Genomic DNA, 19488 nt, shown 5'->3' with positions numbered 1-19488 from the left:
GACACTGCTTGAAACCGTTAGCTTTCGTTGCCAACTCTCAAATTCAGCAAAATGAATTTTTTGCTCATTCAAATTTGTTTCCATTGCCCGATAACTCGGAAAATTTTGCAGCCCCTTCCATTTAAAAAATATCCTTCGGTGACTGCACTTATTTGCATAAAAGGTCGAATTTCAACATGACGAAATTTCTGTATAATGAAGCAAATTGCCAATTTCACCGACTTCGTTACATTGAGGTTTAACTCGACTGCTTTCCATTTATAGTACTCATTAACAGGCAAATAGGCTGTGGGTGAAGACATGCCAAATCATTTCTTCATTTTTTTTGTTGCAACTCATATCAAGCAAATGGACAATGAAGCCAGAGAAAGCATAGGTGAAATTAACTTTTAATGCAAAAGCATTATATGGCTTACGAGGCAGAAAATCCAGCATTTTGGGCATTGGCATCACCACGATGGTCCAAGAAAGTCAAGTGGACCAATCGAGGCAGTTGGTGACGTCAATTAAGGCACAATTGGGGCACTCAAACCCACGACCATTTGTGAGAGTGGAACCCACAACCTTTGGTGTTAATTAATGTGAAGTTAATTAAGGTATAGTAAATAAGACACTCGAACCCACTGCCTTTGTTGAGGGTTGAACACTCGGCCTCACATTGTGAATACCCTGTGGCAAACACCGTTGGTCACAGGATGTCGCGGCACCTCTGCTGACGTGGCCGCTGAAGTCATGTGATCGCGATGCTTTTGCATTCATCCACGCAGGGACACGTCAATGCCCTTTGAATTTTTATTCTTAAATGACATAATAATAAGGTGAAGAGAAATAAAATTAGTCAAAAAGACAACTTCCCACAGGTGAGAGCCGAACCCACATTCCCTATCGCTCGTGCGGTGCTTTGACGGTTAGTAAACTATCGTGGCGACTATTTTCCTCCTGTCCACTTTCTTGAGTATTTGTGTATACTGTCACGTGGCAGTGACGTATAAAGAACACAATAGCAATACTGTGGAAGATGAAACTAACTTTTATTGGGCGAACATGTGCCCACAAAAATAGGCTACACTTAAAGGACGGCGACAACGGCAAACACAGTTGGCCATCGTCAAAATCTGATCAGCGGGTCAAGCACGTCGGCTTTTATACATCAGTGGTCAAATGTTCCAGAGTAATCGCTGGTGACCGCATGTCTTCCAGAAAGTTCAACACTATTTGCGTCGCGCATACATGCAGATTACACAAGGTTCGGTGACAACAGACAGTGGATAGAACCATCGATAACATTCCAGAACTTCCAATACATGCAGGCATGTCCTGCGACAAGTGATAATGCTTAACATTTCTGAGCCAGTGAAAAGCTGTCACCGGTGAAAGCTAAACAAGTACACGTGTGTATACCCCCCTCTTAAATATCATTGTCCCATTGTTGCAAACAAACACAAAAGCACAAAACAACAACACCCATAGTAAGGGAACAACAAAATAACAAAGTTTGTCAGCAGGCGTAGTAGCGCTTAAGACGCACCACGTGGACCACTTCAGATCATGCGCGGTGCCACTGCGATTGCGAAATGCTGTCTGGTGTGACCTCATAGTCCAGTGCGCCAATACACCGGATGATCTTGTAGGATCCAAAATAGCGTCGCAAGACTTTCTCACTGTGTCCTCGTCGGCGTGTTGGAGCTCGGACACAAACACGGTCGCCGAGCTGGTACTCGACGTAGCGTCGTGAAAGGTTGCAGTGTCAGCTGTCCGTCCTCTGCTGGTTCTTGATCCGCAGGTGGGCGAGCTGTCGGGCTTCTTCAGTGCGCTGAAGATAGACGGCGACGTCAAGATTCTCTTCGTCAGTGACATGCGGGAGCATGGCGTAGAGTCGTCGTAGGGTTCCTGCCGTAAACCAGCTTGAATGGCATCATCTGTATTGTTTCTTGCAGTGCCATGTTGTAAGCAAATGTGACAAACAGGAGCACGACATCCCATGTCTTGTGTTTGATACCGACAAACATCGCTAACATGTGGGCGAGAATCTTGTTCAGTCGTTCTGTTAGGTCAAATATTTACAGGTGGTAGGCAGTGGACCTCCAGTGACTTGTCTGGCTATACTCCAGGATGGCTTGAGTAAGCACAGCTGTCAATAATGAGGACTTCTGGCACACCATGTCACAGACGGATGTTTTCGATGAAAAATTTGGCTACTTCGGCTACACTACATTTGGGCAGGACTTTCGTTTCAGCGTAGCAGGTAAAGTAGTTGGGGGCCACGACGATCCGCTTGTTTCGAGATGCTGACGTCAGAAAGGGTCGCAACAAATCTATCCCGATCTGCTGAAATGGTCGGCAAGGGGAGGCTCCATCGGCTGTAGTAATCCCGTCGGCCCTGTCAGTGGTGTCCTGAGTCGCTGGCAGTCTCGACATGTCTTCACGTAACCGGCAACGTCAGCGGTCAGGTGTGGCCAATAGTACTTCTCGTGTATTATTGTGAGCATACGGGGAAACCTGAGGTGCTCGGCTATCTTATCACCGTACAGGGCGCGCAGGACTTCTGACCAGAGTGCTGCGGGCACAATTGGAAGGTAGTTGGCGTGGACTGGCGAAAAGTTCCTCACCAGGACGTCTTTTCGTAAGAGAAACGAAGACAGTCTGTGCCTAAATACTCTCAGGATAAAGTCGGTCTTGCCTTGCAAATACTCAGCAAGGTCTCTGAGCTCTTGGTCGGCTTGCTGCCAGTCGGCAAAGTCGTCTGCACTTAGTGTTCTTAAAAAGGCGTCCTCGTCTTGGTCACCCTGGGACGGCGGGTCCACAGGAGCGCAAGACAGGCAGTCGGTGTGAGTGTTTTCGTCCGGACTTGTAGATTACAGTGATACCATATTCTTGCAGCTTGAGGCTCCACTGCACTAGGCGTCGTGTAGGGTCCTTTAGATTCACCAGCCAACACAAAGCGTGACGGTCGCTAACAACTTTGAACGGCCTGCCATATAGGTAAGGGTAGAATTTTGCTGTAGCCCAAATGATGGTGAGGCATTCCTTTTTGGTCATAAAATAATTGCCTTCTGCTTTTGACAGCGACCGTCTAGCGTAAGCTATCACCCATTCAAGTCCTCCGTCTTTCCTCTGGACTAGGACGGCACTGCAGCCTAGGCTACTGGCGTCAGTGTGGATTTCTGTATCGGCATCCTCATCGAAGTGCACAACTACTGGTGGCAACTGCATGTGTCGTTTGTTTTTTTGAAATGCGTCGGCCTACAGCGTTTCCCACTTGAACGCGACATCACATTTAGTTAGCTGTGTCAATGGCTCAGCGATGCGTGAAAAGTCCTTGACAATGCACCTGTAGTAGAAATCTACGCACTGCCTTCTTGTCAATGGGCTGCTGGAACTTTGCGATGGCAGCTGTCTTCTGCGGGTCATGGCGGACTCCCGATTTGCTGATGACGTGGCCTAGAAACAGAAGCTCGCCGTAAGCAAAGCGGCACCTTTCCGGTTTCATAGTGAGCCCTGATGACTTGATGGCCTCTAGTACTGTTGCAAGCTGCCTAAGGTGATCGTCGAAATTCCCCACAAAGGCGACATCATCCATGTAAACAAGACAGGTCTGCCACTTGAATCCTGCTAGTACCGTGTCCATCACGCCCTGGAACGTTGCATACACCAAGCACAGTCCGAATGGCGCTTGAACTCGTAGAGGCCATCTGGCGTGATGAAGGTGATCTTTTCGCAACCCCTTTCGTCGACTTCTATTTGCCAGTAGCCAGTCTTGAGATCCATCGACTAGAAGTATTTAGCGTTGCAGAGCCGATCCAATGCATCGTCGACCAGTGGGAGGGGGTATATATCCTTCTTCATGATCTTGTTCGGTCGACGATAATCGACGCAGAAACGCAGGGTTCCGTCCTTTTTCTTCACCAAGACTACAGGAGATGCCCTCGGGCTTTTCGATGGCTGGATGATGTCGTCGCGCAGCATCTCATGGATATTTTGCCTTATAGCTTCACATTCTCGTGTCCAAACTCGGTAAGAGCTCTGGCAGAGTGGTCGGGCGCACTCTTTGGTTATTATGCGATGCTTTGCAACTGGTGTTCGTCGAATCCTCGATGACGTCGAAAAGCAGTCTTTGTGTCGCCGGAGAAGAGTTCAGAGCTGTTGCTGCTTACTCATGGGGAGACTTGGATTTATGTCAAAGTCTGGTTAGGGAACTTTGGTCGTCAGGGTATATGTGGCAAAATCTGAGAGGACAAACGCATTGCTGGCTTCCGCAATTTCCTTGATGTATGTGATCATCGTGCCCTTGTTGATGTGCTTGAACTCCTCGCTGAAGTTTGTGAGCATCACTATCCCTCCGTGAAGTCGAGTGATCCCTTTTGCGATGCAAATTTCACAGTCTAGCAGTAGACATTGGTCGCCCTCGATGATGCTTTCTATGTCTGCAGGTGCTTCACTGCCAACAGAAATGATGCGTCTTGTGCCAAGCAATAATGCTTACCAATTCTTAGCCGGTGGAAAGCGGTCACGGTGAAAGCGGTCACTTCATGAAAGATAAACAAGTACGCATGTCAATATGTAATAGATTAGCCCTCGGAATGGTTAGCTGGTGCCCTATGCTCTCCCTGGATTCATTCAGTCATGGCCAACAATATTTTAAAAAATAACGCCCCTCGATAGTCTTGTTCCTCTAGCTCAATGCTTCATTTTGACACTCAGAGGGGCACTTTAGTCAACCAGCTTCCCAAATTAATTACCATAGTTTAAAGTGGAGCTTTGAAGCAGGTGCAATTCAAGAAATTTAATGCTATAATCGACTCTTTGCTTTTTTACTGGCTCAAGTTGATGAAGCATATGACAAACAGGTTGGAGTGAGTTGCTTTGACTTGGTTTGTGAGCACGTTACGAAAAAAGGAATGGAATAAAAGAGGTCTCATAGCTGTTTGGTGAAAACCTTGAAGCATAGTTGAGCAATAACAATGAAAACAAAAAGCTCACAGTGGGTTTTCCTGTCTGTGAGCGCGTTCTTGAAGGGGACCTGAACCACCCCTCGCACTTGATGAAAAAAAACACATTCTGTGCTGCTGTGACCAAATTTTGCACTTCTGTGAGCCGCATGGGGCTCACAAGTGGAGCACAAGGTGTTACGGTTGGCGTGTAATACCCCGGGCAAAAAGGATGCTCGAAAGACCCTGCTCAGCCGAAACGGAGGATGGATTCCTAATTTGCTATGGTTGTCTCGTGTGGTTGCCAGTCTGGCAGGCACCGCAGTGATGGCAGGCCCCTTTGTGCGTGCGACCAAGGGGACCAAGGACAAAGCAACCCTTGTCCTTGCGACCAAGGACAAAGCCAATCCGCACCACATAGCACAGCCAGACTGGAGCATGTGAGTGCAAGTGCACGCTCCAGCCCTGTCGTGCACATAGCAGACGCACTACAGTTGCGTATAGCTGCACCTGCTGCATAGCATAGATACCGCAGCCGCCGCAGGGTGCCATGATGATCCCGTTTACTGCGGCTCGCTGAGGAAAACCGAGTGGTCTGTGTGGGCGGCGTTGCTCCAAGTGTGTGGCAAGCCTGTCCAAGCGCCAGTATCCGACTGGAACAGGTCGTCTGCTTCCCGAGCTGCGCACCTTTGCAGTGTGTCGCCACCATAGTCGAAGCTCGTTGCGAGCATATATGAAGATGATGTTTGGTTCAACCCTCAGAAGTAGTGTGGTTGCCTTGGAGATGGGAAATGTGCAACTCATGCCACTCACTGCGAGAATAACCCTGCGTAACTACCTAGTATACTGTCGCACAGTAAAGGGATGACACTGTGAGCTCACCCGTGAAGTGAGGGATAGCCTTCAAGTTTGGTGCATCGCAGGCGGCAAAATCGGAAGTAGTGGTGTCTACATGAACATTCGAAGTCAAATTTGAGCTGCACGTTACAGCGACGTTGAGTAGGTGGAGCATTGCGGGCACCACCTTGCTCTGCCGCAGTCTTCGTAGTGCAAGGCACCGAAGAAGGAGTGGGAGCACTGCAAAGGGGATCGAAGGCAATCTTTGGTTGCCAATAACTCCGCTTCTGCTGAAAGCACTGGAGTACTCTTTTGCTGCGAAGTATTTCTGAAATAGTGTATTTTAACGTCAAATGCATTTCGTGACCTCGATAAACAGTGGTTAAGAATCCCTCTAAAGGTGATTATGTACCAATTAGCTCAGCCTCAAAGTTTAATGCCAAACGCTTCTCATTTTCTTTTGGTGCAGGAGTCAATTGTCATTGCCTTCTTGCTGGTGCAGTTGAACATGAAATAACAAACACAGATTTAGCAAATTAATGGATTACATACTGAAGCAAATATAATTTTATTTTGTGCGTGCTTTATTTTAATGAGTGTTCTGCTGTTGATAATTAAACCAAAAATGAAAGTTCCAAGACGATATCCGTTACAATGAAACAAATAATTTGTTTGCTCACAGTTCAAAGTATGTAATTTTGGTAGCAAAAATGTCAAATACTCGGTGAGAGCAACTTGAAAAGGCACATTCCAGATGCACGTGTGTGCACTGATAAGTGATTTGGCTTGGCTGGATCCAAAAAGCTAACGCACAAATCCTGTTCGGCCACACCGGTCGCCCGGCTCCTTATTACTGATCTTTTTTTTTTCTTGCTGATATCGGTGTGTGCATTTATAATAAATATGGAGTAAAACCAAGATATTTTTGTCTGATGCTACTGCATTGTAACAAGATTCATCTGTGTCACTGTTATCTTAGTTGATGACATCCTTTTGCCCTAGATTTAGAATATTTTGCATATACATGCATGAGCTTAACAGTTTGGCCACTTGAACCTTTGTTACAATGTTGCAGTGCATCTGGCCGCTTCTTGTGCCTGGTGCTGGAAGATGGCCAGGCGTGCTCCGAGCTGGAAGCACGTGTCACAAACAGTGATGCGAGACTTGTTCAGGCCTGGCTTCGTTGCTGCGTTGGGGTGGAGCCACCGAACTCGGAGATGACTCGACTCTCGCGGTGAGAATTATTTAATTTTTGTACGTATATATAGTGGAACCAGGATCGAACCAGGATGCTGACTTCGAAGGCAATTCGGAAAAAAATTTTATACATTGAAAACCTGATATAGAAAAATATGCTCACGCAAGCTATAACTGAAATTTCCACATGTCCCTGAAGGTTTTTGTAAAGTGTAACAAAATAGAAGCTAGTGTAGCTTAGTACTTCTAGATTGACAGGATTTTGTGAAAGGATGTGCATTGTAATGCAGCACTGTAGGTCCATAGCTGGTGTATGAAAATTAAAAGTACAAGTGCATAAAAATAACTGTTCTATTTCTGAACTTGTGTTGTTCAACTTTCTCCTTCTTCAGTTTGCTTAAGGAACAGCCCAAGTGATGCTAGACCCTGTGCTTCTTGTTTGAGTGCAGCCATCTAGATATAAGTTGTTAGTAAAATTAAACATGCAAACATGCACGTCAGGAAAAACACACATTTATATTGTCAGGTTGAGTGATGCATAGGCTGTTCTTTTGGATGGGAACTGTCCTTGTTTCAGAAATTTGTCGAAGCACAGCACCAAGTTTTGTGTGCTGGTGTCATGCTAACCTGCCACCTGTGACTGAAACCAGGATATCACCTTTGTTTGAGCTGCAGCACGTTGCTGACAAAACGTTGCCATGCCAGAAATTACAATCTCATGCAGCACGAAGTGCCTCATATCCAGATACTAGTACTAAAGTTTGGGAACTATGAAACATCATTTCTTTAATGCGTGAGCACTCTTGGAGTACTTGAAGCACTTTCTGGGGGCTATGTGTCTATCTGTATTCAACATGTGTATCTATCTATGTTTGTATCTAACTGTTTCCTGCCTACCTAGGTCACTGGGCAGTCAGTGGTCAAATGGGTAGCGCATGGGGCTGCTGTGCTGAGGTGGCAGGGTTCAAAACCAACCATCGGGCCAACTTGGGTCACAGAGTATGGGGCAGTGTGTACATACTTGCCGCTCTTGAACGAACCTCTTTCAGGCTAACTAGGAGTACTGCATATGTGCCACTAAGTCTGTGCTGGTCTCCAATGACCCTCTTTGATGCCAGCTTGGGTCACTGGGTATGTGCGTAGGTGTGTGCCGCTCTTCCACGTGTGTCTTTAACGCCAACTTGGGTAGCTGGGTACGTGCGACTGGGAATGGGCCGCTCTACAACGATAAAGAAGCTCCCTTAAATTTCTCCGATGCTGAGCGGAATCGAACCCACGCCCCAGGTGTTCCTCAATGACACTAACCCGACACCTTAGCAGGCTGTGCCACAGATGCACTTGCTAAGTGCCGCTTTTCAGTGAACACCTTTCACACCAACGCTTCAGCAAACTGCACCATGAATGTGCTAGGTGTGTGCTGCTCTTCAATGAACCTCTCACCAACTTGATTCCCTGAGTATATGCCACTGAGTGGGCAGCGAGCGAGGTAACAATTCTCAGCGTTCGCAGGCTCCGGCACGCCGGACTTCTCGTCTCGCAGGCCATGCGCAAACTTCTTGTCAGTGCTACTAGATGGTGCAGAGCATCCAGAAAGTAGTGCAACAGAAGAGCCCAGTTGCAGCGTGACGCCTTTCTCAGCATTCGTCTGCACCGGCACACTGGGCATTTCGGAGGCCGCGTGCAGGCTTTGTGGTGGTGGTGCTAGATGGCGCCGAGCGTTCTTCAGGGAAACGCACGAGAGGAGTCCCACTGCAGTATACGCCTCATACACAACTCGTTTCAGTGGTGGCGATACGTTGTGTGGTGACAATATATTGGTTAAATGCTAACGCATCACCGTCGACAGTCATTGTGAAATGGGTTCTGCCGCAATTCTTTTTTTTTATTTGCTTGTTGCACACTTTCCGTCATCATCGTGAGAATGATGATTATTACATGAAAATTTCATGAATCAGCTGCTGCATGAATGCTCCTGTTTGTCTGTAGTGCAGGTCATTCTTCCTGCAACTTCAAATTGGATTGCCTGTGTCCCAACAGAATGTAGTCTATGATCTTTTTTACAAACAGTCAATATCATGAGCAGTAAAACAGGTCCAAATGGTCACAAAACTTTTTTTTAGGTTTTACAGTGGAGCTGTTAGAGAGAGAGAGAGAGACAACTTTATTTATCCCATCTTAAAGGGAAAGGAAGTGCGGGAAGAAGGCGAGGGAGGTTATCCTACTCGCGGTAGGCCTCCTAGCTGTTAGAACCTCACTGGGTTTCTTTGAACATCTGCAGCTTCACCAGGCTGGGGGGAGAGAGAGATGAGAGAGAGTAAAACCAGAGTATAAAAATAGCATCGTGCAGCATGCGACTGGGCAAGGGTGGGTGGAGCCTAGCGGCGGAGAAGGAGCGGTGCGGCGGGGACACGGGTGGTGTGACGTCATTGCTCTCCGATAAAAGCCTGCGTGCTCGCGTCCGCGGATTTCAAGGAGCTACTAGGTGCACAGCATCGGAGCTAGCACACATCATAGATAAGGCGGGGCGTTGGCCACCGCATGACGTCGGTGCAGCATCTGGCATACGAGATCAATGCATATGGCGTCTCAACAAATCGCTTCTGTTGTGGCGGGTGCCTCAAATGGCCAGCCGTTTCAACCGAAACCCCCCACAGAGGAAGACGGCATGGATTTTTCCGAAGTCTTAACTTCCCCCAACTTCGCTGGTCTCTGGTGTTTGCGGTAGTAGAGCCACACATAATTTTTTTTAGTTTTAGGCTTACACAGTAGTATTTTTTCACATTTTTAAGGTTGACAGGTCCGCTAATGCTATGTTTGCATTGTTCTAGGATTGTGCTAGGCCGCAAGGAGTTTGCCAACTACAACAGCTTGGTGGGCACCGTGGTACCTTCTGACGAGGTGACGGCGCATGACGACCTCGTTGTCTACTTCCTTGACTGCCTGGCGCAGTACGCCGACATCGTCTCTGCAATGGATGGCATCTCGTCGCTGGCTCAGCTGAGGCAGAGCCTTGCCGGTTATCTCAGAGATTTTGTTGCTGTGGCAACGGCTCAGCTGCGGAACAGCGTTGCAGCCACGGCAACGCGTGACAGCCTAGGCAACGTGTACCACCTTTGTGGCCAGCTGTTTCGGTTGTGTGCTGGCCTCATCTATATCAGGGTGAGAGTAGGTTGGGTGTTGACATTCACTTTGACACAAAAACGAAATTAGGGTATAGAGATGAATTACTGTATTTGCTAGGGAAAGGGCAGCACTTTTTTTTTTTTCTTGGAGTAGGTTTGTGGCAACTCACTAAAGTGTCAAACTGCACTCATCAGACTGCTATGCAGAATAATGCAACTACTTGTGGCCAACTATAGAACATGTTTATTCAGTTGTTCTCACTGGTTCAGCAGCCCTTTTGTTTAACAAGCTTGCCTCATAGGCAGGCTCTAAAGCCTTGTGGTACTCTGTGCCATCCACACTCGCAAAACTGAGAGCTGGGCGAGTTGGTGTGGTTCGTTAGGATGGAACCATCCACACTGTTTGAGATTCCCATCACCTTGAAGCTCTTGATGACGGGTGTCAAATAAAACTGCAGGCGATGCATTCTAGGTCCTCACTCACACTTTTTACAGTGATCTTCCCCATGAGCTCGGTAGCACAATGCAGCTAAACAGCTTAAACTGTGGGGTAGCATAGTGATGGTGATGATAATGGTGCCCTTATTGGCGAGACGGTAACTGGTGCCATCTAGTAGTGGTTTGCAGCACACGTGTACTTGCGTGATGCTTGGAAACTTGTTTTTAACATATTCACGCTCCAAAATGGAGGTCTGGACCTTACACGAGGGCAATCAAGCATGTCATTTGATGTGTGGGCTTGACTGACAGCCATATTAGAGAAGTACAAATCCACATGCTGTCCCTTACGTATCTGGTCTCCCATGTGTTTGCAGTGGTACTCAGTACTAGCAACTTGAAATAGCAGCACACATGGGACATGCATGCGTCTTTTGGCAGTTGGTTTGGCTTAGTTGGACCACAGTCGGAAAGCCACAGTGCTGATCTCTTGTGATAACACTGATTGCATGGATGCGTATTTGCAGCACTGGAGAGTGTGTCTATGTAATTTATTGTTTCCGTGTCTCATGCCACCACATCAAGATGCAGACGTGCAATCAAAATTAACATGAAACGCTTTGCTAGCCTTATAGAGGTACCTTGCTTATGTTTCTTTCATACAGACTTGATCATACATGTGCACTTTTTTGCATTGTATTGCGTACTGTCACATGAAAGTTTCTTGTTTCTTACTGCATGATAACCAGTTCCTCTCAACAACTGCAGCAATATGTAGTATCATGGGGATTAGACAAGTTGATTTGACAAAATTCGCGGTGTTGAGACAGGAAATAAGGGAGAGGGCTCTGATGGTCGAATGCTCATCAGAGCCCTAGTGGGTAACCCTGTTGAACTCAACCGTCTCTCTCTCTCTCCTATATCTGCTTGCATGCTTGTAATAAATATTAGATATGACAGAGACACTTGTGAGTCCATTACGACGACTTCGTTATATGAGGTTTGGCTGTATCATGGCTCCTATTATTAAAGGGACACTAAAGGCGAATACTAAGTCAAGCTAAAGTGATAGATTAGTGCTCGAGAATCTCTAAAGCATCAATATTATTGCGAACAGAGCTTTAATAATTGAGAAATCGAGGTAAATGCAGGGCATGATTATAGACTCCCCCAGAACATTCAAGCACTTGCCCGATGATGAAAGCACTCCTCAGTTAAATTCTGTCACTGGTACTCAACTACTCGTTGCAAAAGAACACCCTCGTGTTGTGTTATAACTTGAAATAAAGTGCTGCTTGTCCAGTTCCATTTCATGTTTAGAAAAAAGAACTCATTGAAATTACTGTTGACAACGATGTGGGCGGTCGAAAAGTTTCGTTTTCACTCGACTCTGCGCCGCCCACGCTTTCGTGTTTGAGTACTTTCTTGATTGCGTAGTGCTGCACTGGTTTTGCTAGCTCGCAAAACTCGCATGAACTGCAAGTAGCAGAGAATTCAACTTCCATGTGATCTCGCGGGATGCCCGAACGATCTACACCACTTGACCAAAAAGCAGATGCTGCGGTGAATTGCCCGCTCTCTTGGCTCGGTGCCATCATCTGGAGGGCTCCGTTTTACTCACTGACGGCAGGAAAGGGCGGGGATGGTGTATACAACGTCATCACTCCCCCGGTTATGTGGCGGGAAATTTGAATTTCAAAAAAAGGTATTTGGACCCTTCAGATACAATTTTCTCATAAACTTAGTCTTTTCTTGGCACGAAACAAGTGTTGCGAGGTTTCTGGAAAGGTATTTAAACAGTCCACGTCGACTTGGTATTTGCCTTTAGTGTCCCTTTAAGGGTTGCTCACATTCCTTTCCTCGTCCATCATTGCCTGCATGCAGGGCATGGCAGACTGTGTGCTTCCGAGGCTGCTGGACTCTTTGATCTTGCCTGGTGCATTGTATGCTGGGAAGCTCATCCCCCAGGCCCAGCTGGCTGCCATCAAGCAGCACCTGCCCTTGGTGAGTGGGGGATCCACTGCACATGTGATCCCAAGCTGACTTCCAAGAAAATCCAGGGAATGTGCGTGTAACATTTTTGGGTTCCATGACCTCCTGTGTTCCCATCACGGGCGTTCCCTGACCCGGCACTCGGCTTCCTTCAGGGGTGAACTGTCCTAGGGAAAGAGCCTGCGCCGTTCTAATCCTGTTGAACCCCGTAAGAATGACAAAACCCTGTAAAAAGGGAGGTGTGGGCTGTAGTGGCAGTAGCTATGACAGTTGGTGGTCCACTAATTAAAAGAAAGCCCTCATTACAATTCTATAGTTAAATTGGGCTGAAACTTGGGCCAGTTGGTAGAAGTAAAGTTCACATTTTTAAAAATCTTTGCTTTAAGGATAAAAAGCATAATGTGTATGTCTTTCCTCTGCTTGTGCTTTGTCCGAGTTCTGGTCTCTTAACTAAAGGATTAGACACTGGTGACGTTTTCTCATTTTGATTTTGGTGAAAGTTTGTACCACACATGCCAACGCCTGTTGTTTTGTTCTTTGCATACATTGTCTGCCTGAAAGCTTTGCACTCGAATTACTGTGTTTCAAGGCTCTGATTTGAAACTATGCTGGGTGTCACCAAACAATCAGTTGTCACACTTCATAACCATGGTTATACTTGTAAGTGCCTGAAGAAAGGTATTATTTTCCACCAAGGACATTATTTTACCTCTTATCTTTGTGGTACGTATGACAAAACTTGCCTATGTTACATATAGCTTAATAGCTTAAACAGTATCGCTTCCGTTTGTGAGTTTTTCGGGTTCATGGACTGGGTACAGTTTTTGTGACACACAGCTAAAGACAGATGCTAAAACCAAGTTTATGGGGCTTCAATGTTGGTACTTCGATATTAATACGTGCACAGTAGACTCTGCTTAAATGGAACTCATAGGGATGAAAGAAATTTTGTGTTTATCTGAAATTTCATTTGAGTGAATATAACACGAAAATCGCCAACTGCTTTATTCAAAAATTGTCGGAGTATTTTAATATTGGTGTGGCAAAAGAAAGGGACCTTATTGTAGTGGTATGCAAATACGCAATTGTATACTACTTCAAATCGAATCAAATCAAGAGAGAAAGCCGAATATTGAACATCATCAAATGTTTCCTAATGTTTAAGGCTTACGAATTTTGGGCAAGAAAATACAGTGCTGCACATGTTTGAGAGTCTCCTATCATTGCATAACACGAATGTAGCAAGCTATCAGTAAGTTAGGTACATAGAAATCGGGATAAGGTACAGTCTACTCTTATTAAAGGGAACGCCAAATTAGTATGCCAGTGCTGATTACAGCTCAGTTATGGTATCTGAAAGTATGGAAAATAATTCTTATATCAATAGCATTTCTGTTGAATGTAATCAAGCCCTTCTTCTTTTTTCTCTGAAACTAATGAATTAGTTACGTGTTCTGTTGCACTGACTACCAATGAGGTTCTAAGTTTAATAGTGGACCTGCGTTTTGCGACAATCTTTTATTTATTGCTTAGAAAGTATTGCTTTCCAGTTATTCTCCAAAATGCAGAAGGGCTATCCCAACTTTATGGCAGGTGGGTTATAGTAAGGCCAAGTTGCATGACAGACAAAAGGACCGTGCATAACATGACTCGGATCACAGCTCATTGCATAGTCGGCTCCAAGGCTAAGAGCAGGTGCCACTCATGCATTTTCATTGTCATGTTCGCGTAACGCCTGCAAAAGAGTGCCGATTAGGCTGTACGGCCTAGGCAGTGTGGCTGTGATGAAAATTCATCGCTGGCCGATGTGTTAATGAGTCGCAAGCCACCGCAGAATGCTTGCCACAAATATGTTCGTACAGGTGGCTCATCAGTAATCAGCCCCAAGATCATTCGTGCGGGTTAGATTGGCAGGTGTTAAAGCGGCGGGAAGTTTGTCGCCACATGTCCAACACGATCTGCATACCTGTCGTATGCTTTTGCACTTTCCAAAATATGCCCTGCTCTTGTTGCCATTTCCTCTGTCTGCACCGCATTATTATTTCTATCCTCGATCTAATCCAGAACCACAATCTGATTATGAGACATGCCGTAGTGGGGAACTCCGGAGTAATTTGAACCACCTGGGGTTCTTTAACGTGCACCTAAATCTTAGTACATGGGTATTTTCGCACTTTGCCTCTTTCGAAGTGCAACCGCCGTGGCCGGGATTTGATCCTGCAGCCTCATGTTTGGCAACCCAACACCATGGCCAGTAAACAACCATTGCAGGTCGCGACGTGTTTCTCACAACAAAGCAAGCATGCTCACGATGTCAAACTCGAAGCAGTTTAACAAATCAATATTTTATGCCACTTAAGTTAGCAAATACGGCCTTACACGTTTTTCAACTGTCATTTGTTGCTTCATTACTTAAAGAGTGCCTTGCACCTGACAATTGTAGAGGCTTTGGCAAATTGGCAGGTAAATACTTTTTTCTCTGTTGACAAACTGCCCCGAGCATGTTTTGGTATGTATTGTCGTTCAGGCTCCAATGTGAGAGCTCATCACCGCTTTAACATAATAGAGAGCTGAGACTAAACAACGCGAAGACTGAACAAACGTACACTAGCATACGTGAGAGAAATTATAATTTGTACATACTCGACATGTAGTGCAGTGCATTCCAACCTTAGTTCGGTTGTTCTAAGTGCGAGAAAAGATCGGCTTAAATGAGCACGGTTCCTGCAGTTGCATCTTGATCTTAGAACAGAAAGAAGCTGCGCGTTGGCTTATAATATGCAACAAGAAGCACAGGGCAATTAAGCTCCAGTACGAAACCTTTATGAAGCTAGATTTGACACGTAACAATCTCTGCACGTTTTTGGAGCGATACAAGCTAAACAACTATCTAAACCATTATGCAACAGCGGAAATAAGTTAACGTGTTTTTATGCAGTTGTCACTCTAGTGTGTCTTTTTACAGATGCTGCTTGCTGGTTTCTTGCATTTACATCTTAGTTCGCCTGCCAGAATTTCACAAGAGCGACACGAACCGCGACGATCCACTTCAACTGCCGGGTTGCTTCCCACGGTTTTTAAGGGAAGCGGTACAATTTGATGTCAACATCTCCTTAGAAGCTGTGGCAATCCTTAATGCCGCAGTATCTGTGCTTGTTCTTTTTGTCCAAGCTTCTCACGGAGGAGCTGCCGAGAGGGCACAGTGAATTCATTGAAATATTGTAAAAGGAGGCTTTCAGGCAGGCCTGAGTACAGTACGGTCAATGGTGAAATGGCGGTGACGGCCTACCCGCGGGTGCTCATCATCACTGCTAGGTGGCGCGACATGTATAGCCAAACTTCACTGCAGGGTGCCTATAGCCCAGACCACACGCACACTTGCGGACAGCTCCTCTCTGTTATCACGCTCTTATTTTCTTTATCGCTATCATCTCCTCGTTGCCGTACACACAGAAAAGCATCCCCCGTTGCCCTCTCCAACCACGGATTTTTTTCTCACCGATGCCGAAGTCCCGCCCGGCTTGAACGTTTGACGGTGCCTCTGCAGCTAGCACAAATTTTCCTTTGAAAGAGGCACTATAGTGGCATCGCCTGTTTGGTTCCATTATGATAATGCCACGCCGCATGCTGATACAGCGCAGGTCAAAATAGCGACGTCACTTGTGCACTTCAGTTGGCTACTGGCGTGGCTAATAGTGACTGCGATACTGACTTTTCTAGATGGCGCTAGCTATGCACCATATTTATCATTTTCAATTACAAAGTGGCGAGTTTTTTAAAATCCTCGAATCTAAGCCAACCCTGGAGTTGGTATATGATTATTTTAAATAATACTATCGTCCTAAATTCGAATAAGTACAGTAAGTGTTACTGCATTTAAATGTTGACTATTTGAATGTGTTCCAAGCACATTATGCCATGCAGTCATGTGTGGAAATCTTGCCAATGTGCGCTTCCTGTGTTGCAGTTCATCTGTGGACTCTTGTCACTGAACCCGCAGACAGATGCCTACATTGAGAGGAAGTTGAAGGACATCGTAGTCCACTACCTTCCACTTTTCCCAACGGTATGTCTTGTGTAAAGCTTCAAATGCCTCTTCTACTGTTGCAATTTTTAGTGACCTGTGACAGCTCGCTGCACGCTATTGACAAGAACTTTCATCTGAATGGTGCGACATTTCTCATGTGTTTTTCCTGCAGCAAACACAAAGCTCCATTCACCACACTGGAGAGCATCCACTTCTGGTAAGTGCTCCTTGCCATTGCCAAGCATGTGTTTTTTTTTAATCCAGTGATTGCTTTCGCTGAACTATCGTTGTTATCATGTTGTTTTCGCACGGTGTGCTTGCTGTGCTAGAACATTTGTGAACATTGTACTCACTTAAATAACGAGATGGATCCATCCTAATCATAATGAGACTACGCACGTTGTGAGCTCTGAAGTATGTTCTCAAACTGCCACAAGCACTGTTGACTGCTCTGGAATGTGCTGGCGTATTTAAAGCTAACAGCCAGACTCCAGCAGTGTGATATGATTCAACAAATGCTTATTATATTCTTCCTGCTGTTATCATCCCCTATGTGTTGCTTTGCTTTCTGGGCATTAGTTTGGCAAATGAACTGTTATGATTTTATCATTCGTCTTTTCTGCAACAGTCTGTACACTATTGCTTATCCCATGGCAGTAAGCACAGAGACCAGCTCCTGTCTTGCTCAACAAGCAAGAGTTGTTATGTCCATTTGGGGAATGGACATAATATTAAGTCGGTGGGCAGGTCCAGGAACGCTGCCAAATAAGTGACAGTGAGGACCGTATGTCAGCAAACTTGCTCATGAATCAACTCACTCAGACTCGGGCTGAGTCTGAGTGAGCCCCACTTGCTGACTGACTCGCTTCTAAGTGCGCCACTGTCTGCATCGCTTTGATTGATTGTTGCACTGGCATCATGGTGGTTGTTGCACTGGCACCATGGCAGAGACCATTCATTTTTCTATCGAGAGGTGGCTCTTTGGGCCATGCACTATCATCATCATCAGGAGCAAGCGAGCTGGGAAACTACAGCTCGATCGTTGGTTTGCAGGATGGCACAATACCAAAGTTGGGGGTGGTCTTATTACGAGGAGACATTGTAGCATGTTGTTTGAGTACCACTTGTCTAAGCACAGAGAGCCTTGTCGTGGGTCACCTAAAGGAGGTGGATAATATTACCCACTGGCTCACACATCATCCAATCCATGTCCACAGCCAGAAGAAGAGCTCTCCCAGCAAAATCTTATATCACTCCCGTCCTGTGGGACCCCTGCACCTTTGCCTGCATGAGCAGCCTGCTGCCTTTGACTTAGATTTATACCTTGTACATTGAAGTGTGTCTCACAGCAGGATGTCTCATGCATGGGCCATGGTGCACCTGAGGTTTTCACGTGTAGAGATCATACGATACGCTTTTCATGAACAGAGCGACAAGCGGTGGTCTCAGTAAGGCCAGGTTCATTGGTAGTCCGGCAATCTCCGAGACTGACTTGTATTGAGAAGCCAAGACATTCTTGATGAAGGGCTTCATTGTCAAGGTGCAAGCTGGCAGCCTCGCAGCAACAACACACAACACATGTCACACGATACGCAGAAGTTACAAAAGCGTGCTGGTGTCTGGTCAAGCATTGGGACACCCCAAGACTGCTGCTGCTGCTTGCATATCACGCTTGCACAGTCTATTTACAAGAGGCAATGCACAGCAGATAAGCCCAAGCTGTACGTTTGGAAGCATTTAAAAGTGTCTTAGATACAAAAATTGCAGTTGCTAGAGAGGAAGCAAAATTGCACTACCACTAGTCTCCCTGATATACAGTTGAGCCCACATGTATAACGATCCCTCTTTACGGTGTTCTTTCGGCTACTACGAACAGTTCCCCAACAGCCAAACTGTTTCTCAGGGCATCTACGAGAGAACCCTTCTCTTATAATTGCCCATGCCTTGCTCAACGAACAGAATAAATCATAGAGTGGTAGCATTGTGACGAGCTGGGAAAAAGATAAGTGGGGGATTGGCCCCAATGGTCTTGACATAGTCTTCCTTAAGCTTTGTAGCTTGCTGAAGCCTTCTGTACACACCAGGGGCTTTACAAACAACCACATCAACAGCTTGACGAAACTCATAGAGCACCATTGTGGTGTAAAAACTACACGAACAGAGCTCAGTCACCAATTTTTGCCAGCGCATGAAGTGCGCATCATTTCTGGAAATAAGGGATGTCTTCAATGCCTTGTTGGCTACCGCATCGGTAGTTTTGAGGGCATGTCCAACTATAACAAACTTCTGATGTAGTGAACACATTTTGTACAATGAAGGCATTCATTGTATGTTAGCGCTACTGAATTTGTGGCACAGGAATGGAAACAACCCCCTTTCTTTGCTACAGCTTTACTCATGCTCCTGGCAATTTATTTTTGAATTTAGTGTTTTATGTAACTGAGAACTATTTGTTTGCCTGTTCTGCTGTGCAAGATTTGACTAATTAAAGCTTTTGTCATAACTGTTGAGTTTGGAAATGCTGCATGATGAAGAAAAGTTTTTTTTTTCTTGCAAGCTTTGAACATCATTATGTTTGAAGAATATTTCACAAAATAGTGAAATGATGTGGGCCTGATTTCAAAACAAAGCCATTTAAAGCTTTTTCAGCAAAACTATAAAATGTTATGAATCATTGGGTTGCATCCCATGGTACATTTGCTGAGGCAATAAATAGATATAGAACAGGAAAACAAATAGATATTGGCTGTTGCTGTGGCAAGGGAGGAGCTGAGTAACTTTACTTTCTTTTCAATTAATCACATGGGTGGTCCTACCCATAGTTGACTAAATGAGGGATGTTCTTCTGTAGTTCTCTACGTAAATCTGTGTTGTCGCGCATTTACACTGGTAAAAATGTTCGAGTCATTTATAAACAGTGTTGCAATATCTTTGAACGTGGTCTTGT

General features: G+C 45.6%; 1 protein-coding gene across 5 annotated transcripts in view; it reads left to right on the top strand.

The window, feature by feature from the left end:
- The window catches only part of LOC135911737 (protein MMS22-like), a 164498-nt gene that overhangs the window by 129103 nt on the left and 15907 nt on the right, over positions 1-19488 (top strand). For all 5 annotated transcript variants that reach the window (XM_065444083.2, XM_070538428.1, XM_065444084.2 and 2 more), the window contains 5 exons: positions 6841-6999; positions 9791-10121; positions 12407-12526; positions 16482-16580; positions 16714-16758. In XM_065444083.2, the coding sequence (XP_065300155.2) occupies positions 6841-6999; positions 9791-10121; positions 12407-12526; positions 16482-16580; positions 16714-16758 (754 nt within the window). The remainder of the gene's footprint in view (positions 1-6840; positions 7000-9790; positions 10122-12406; positions 12527-16481; positions 16581-16713; positions 16759-19488) is intronic.

The sequence above is a fragment of the Dermacentor albipictus genome, chromosome 5 (assembly GCF_038994185.2).
Source record: "Dermacentor albipictus isolate Rhodes 1998 colony chromosome 5, USDA_Dalb.pri_finalv2, whole genome shotgun sequence".
NCBI lineage: Eukaryota > Metazoa > Arthropoda > Arachnida > Ixodida > Ixodidae > Dermacentor > Dermacentor albipictus.
The sequence above is the reverse complement of the archived record's forward strand: the minus strand, read 5'-3'. Positions and strand labels throughout refer to the sequence as shown.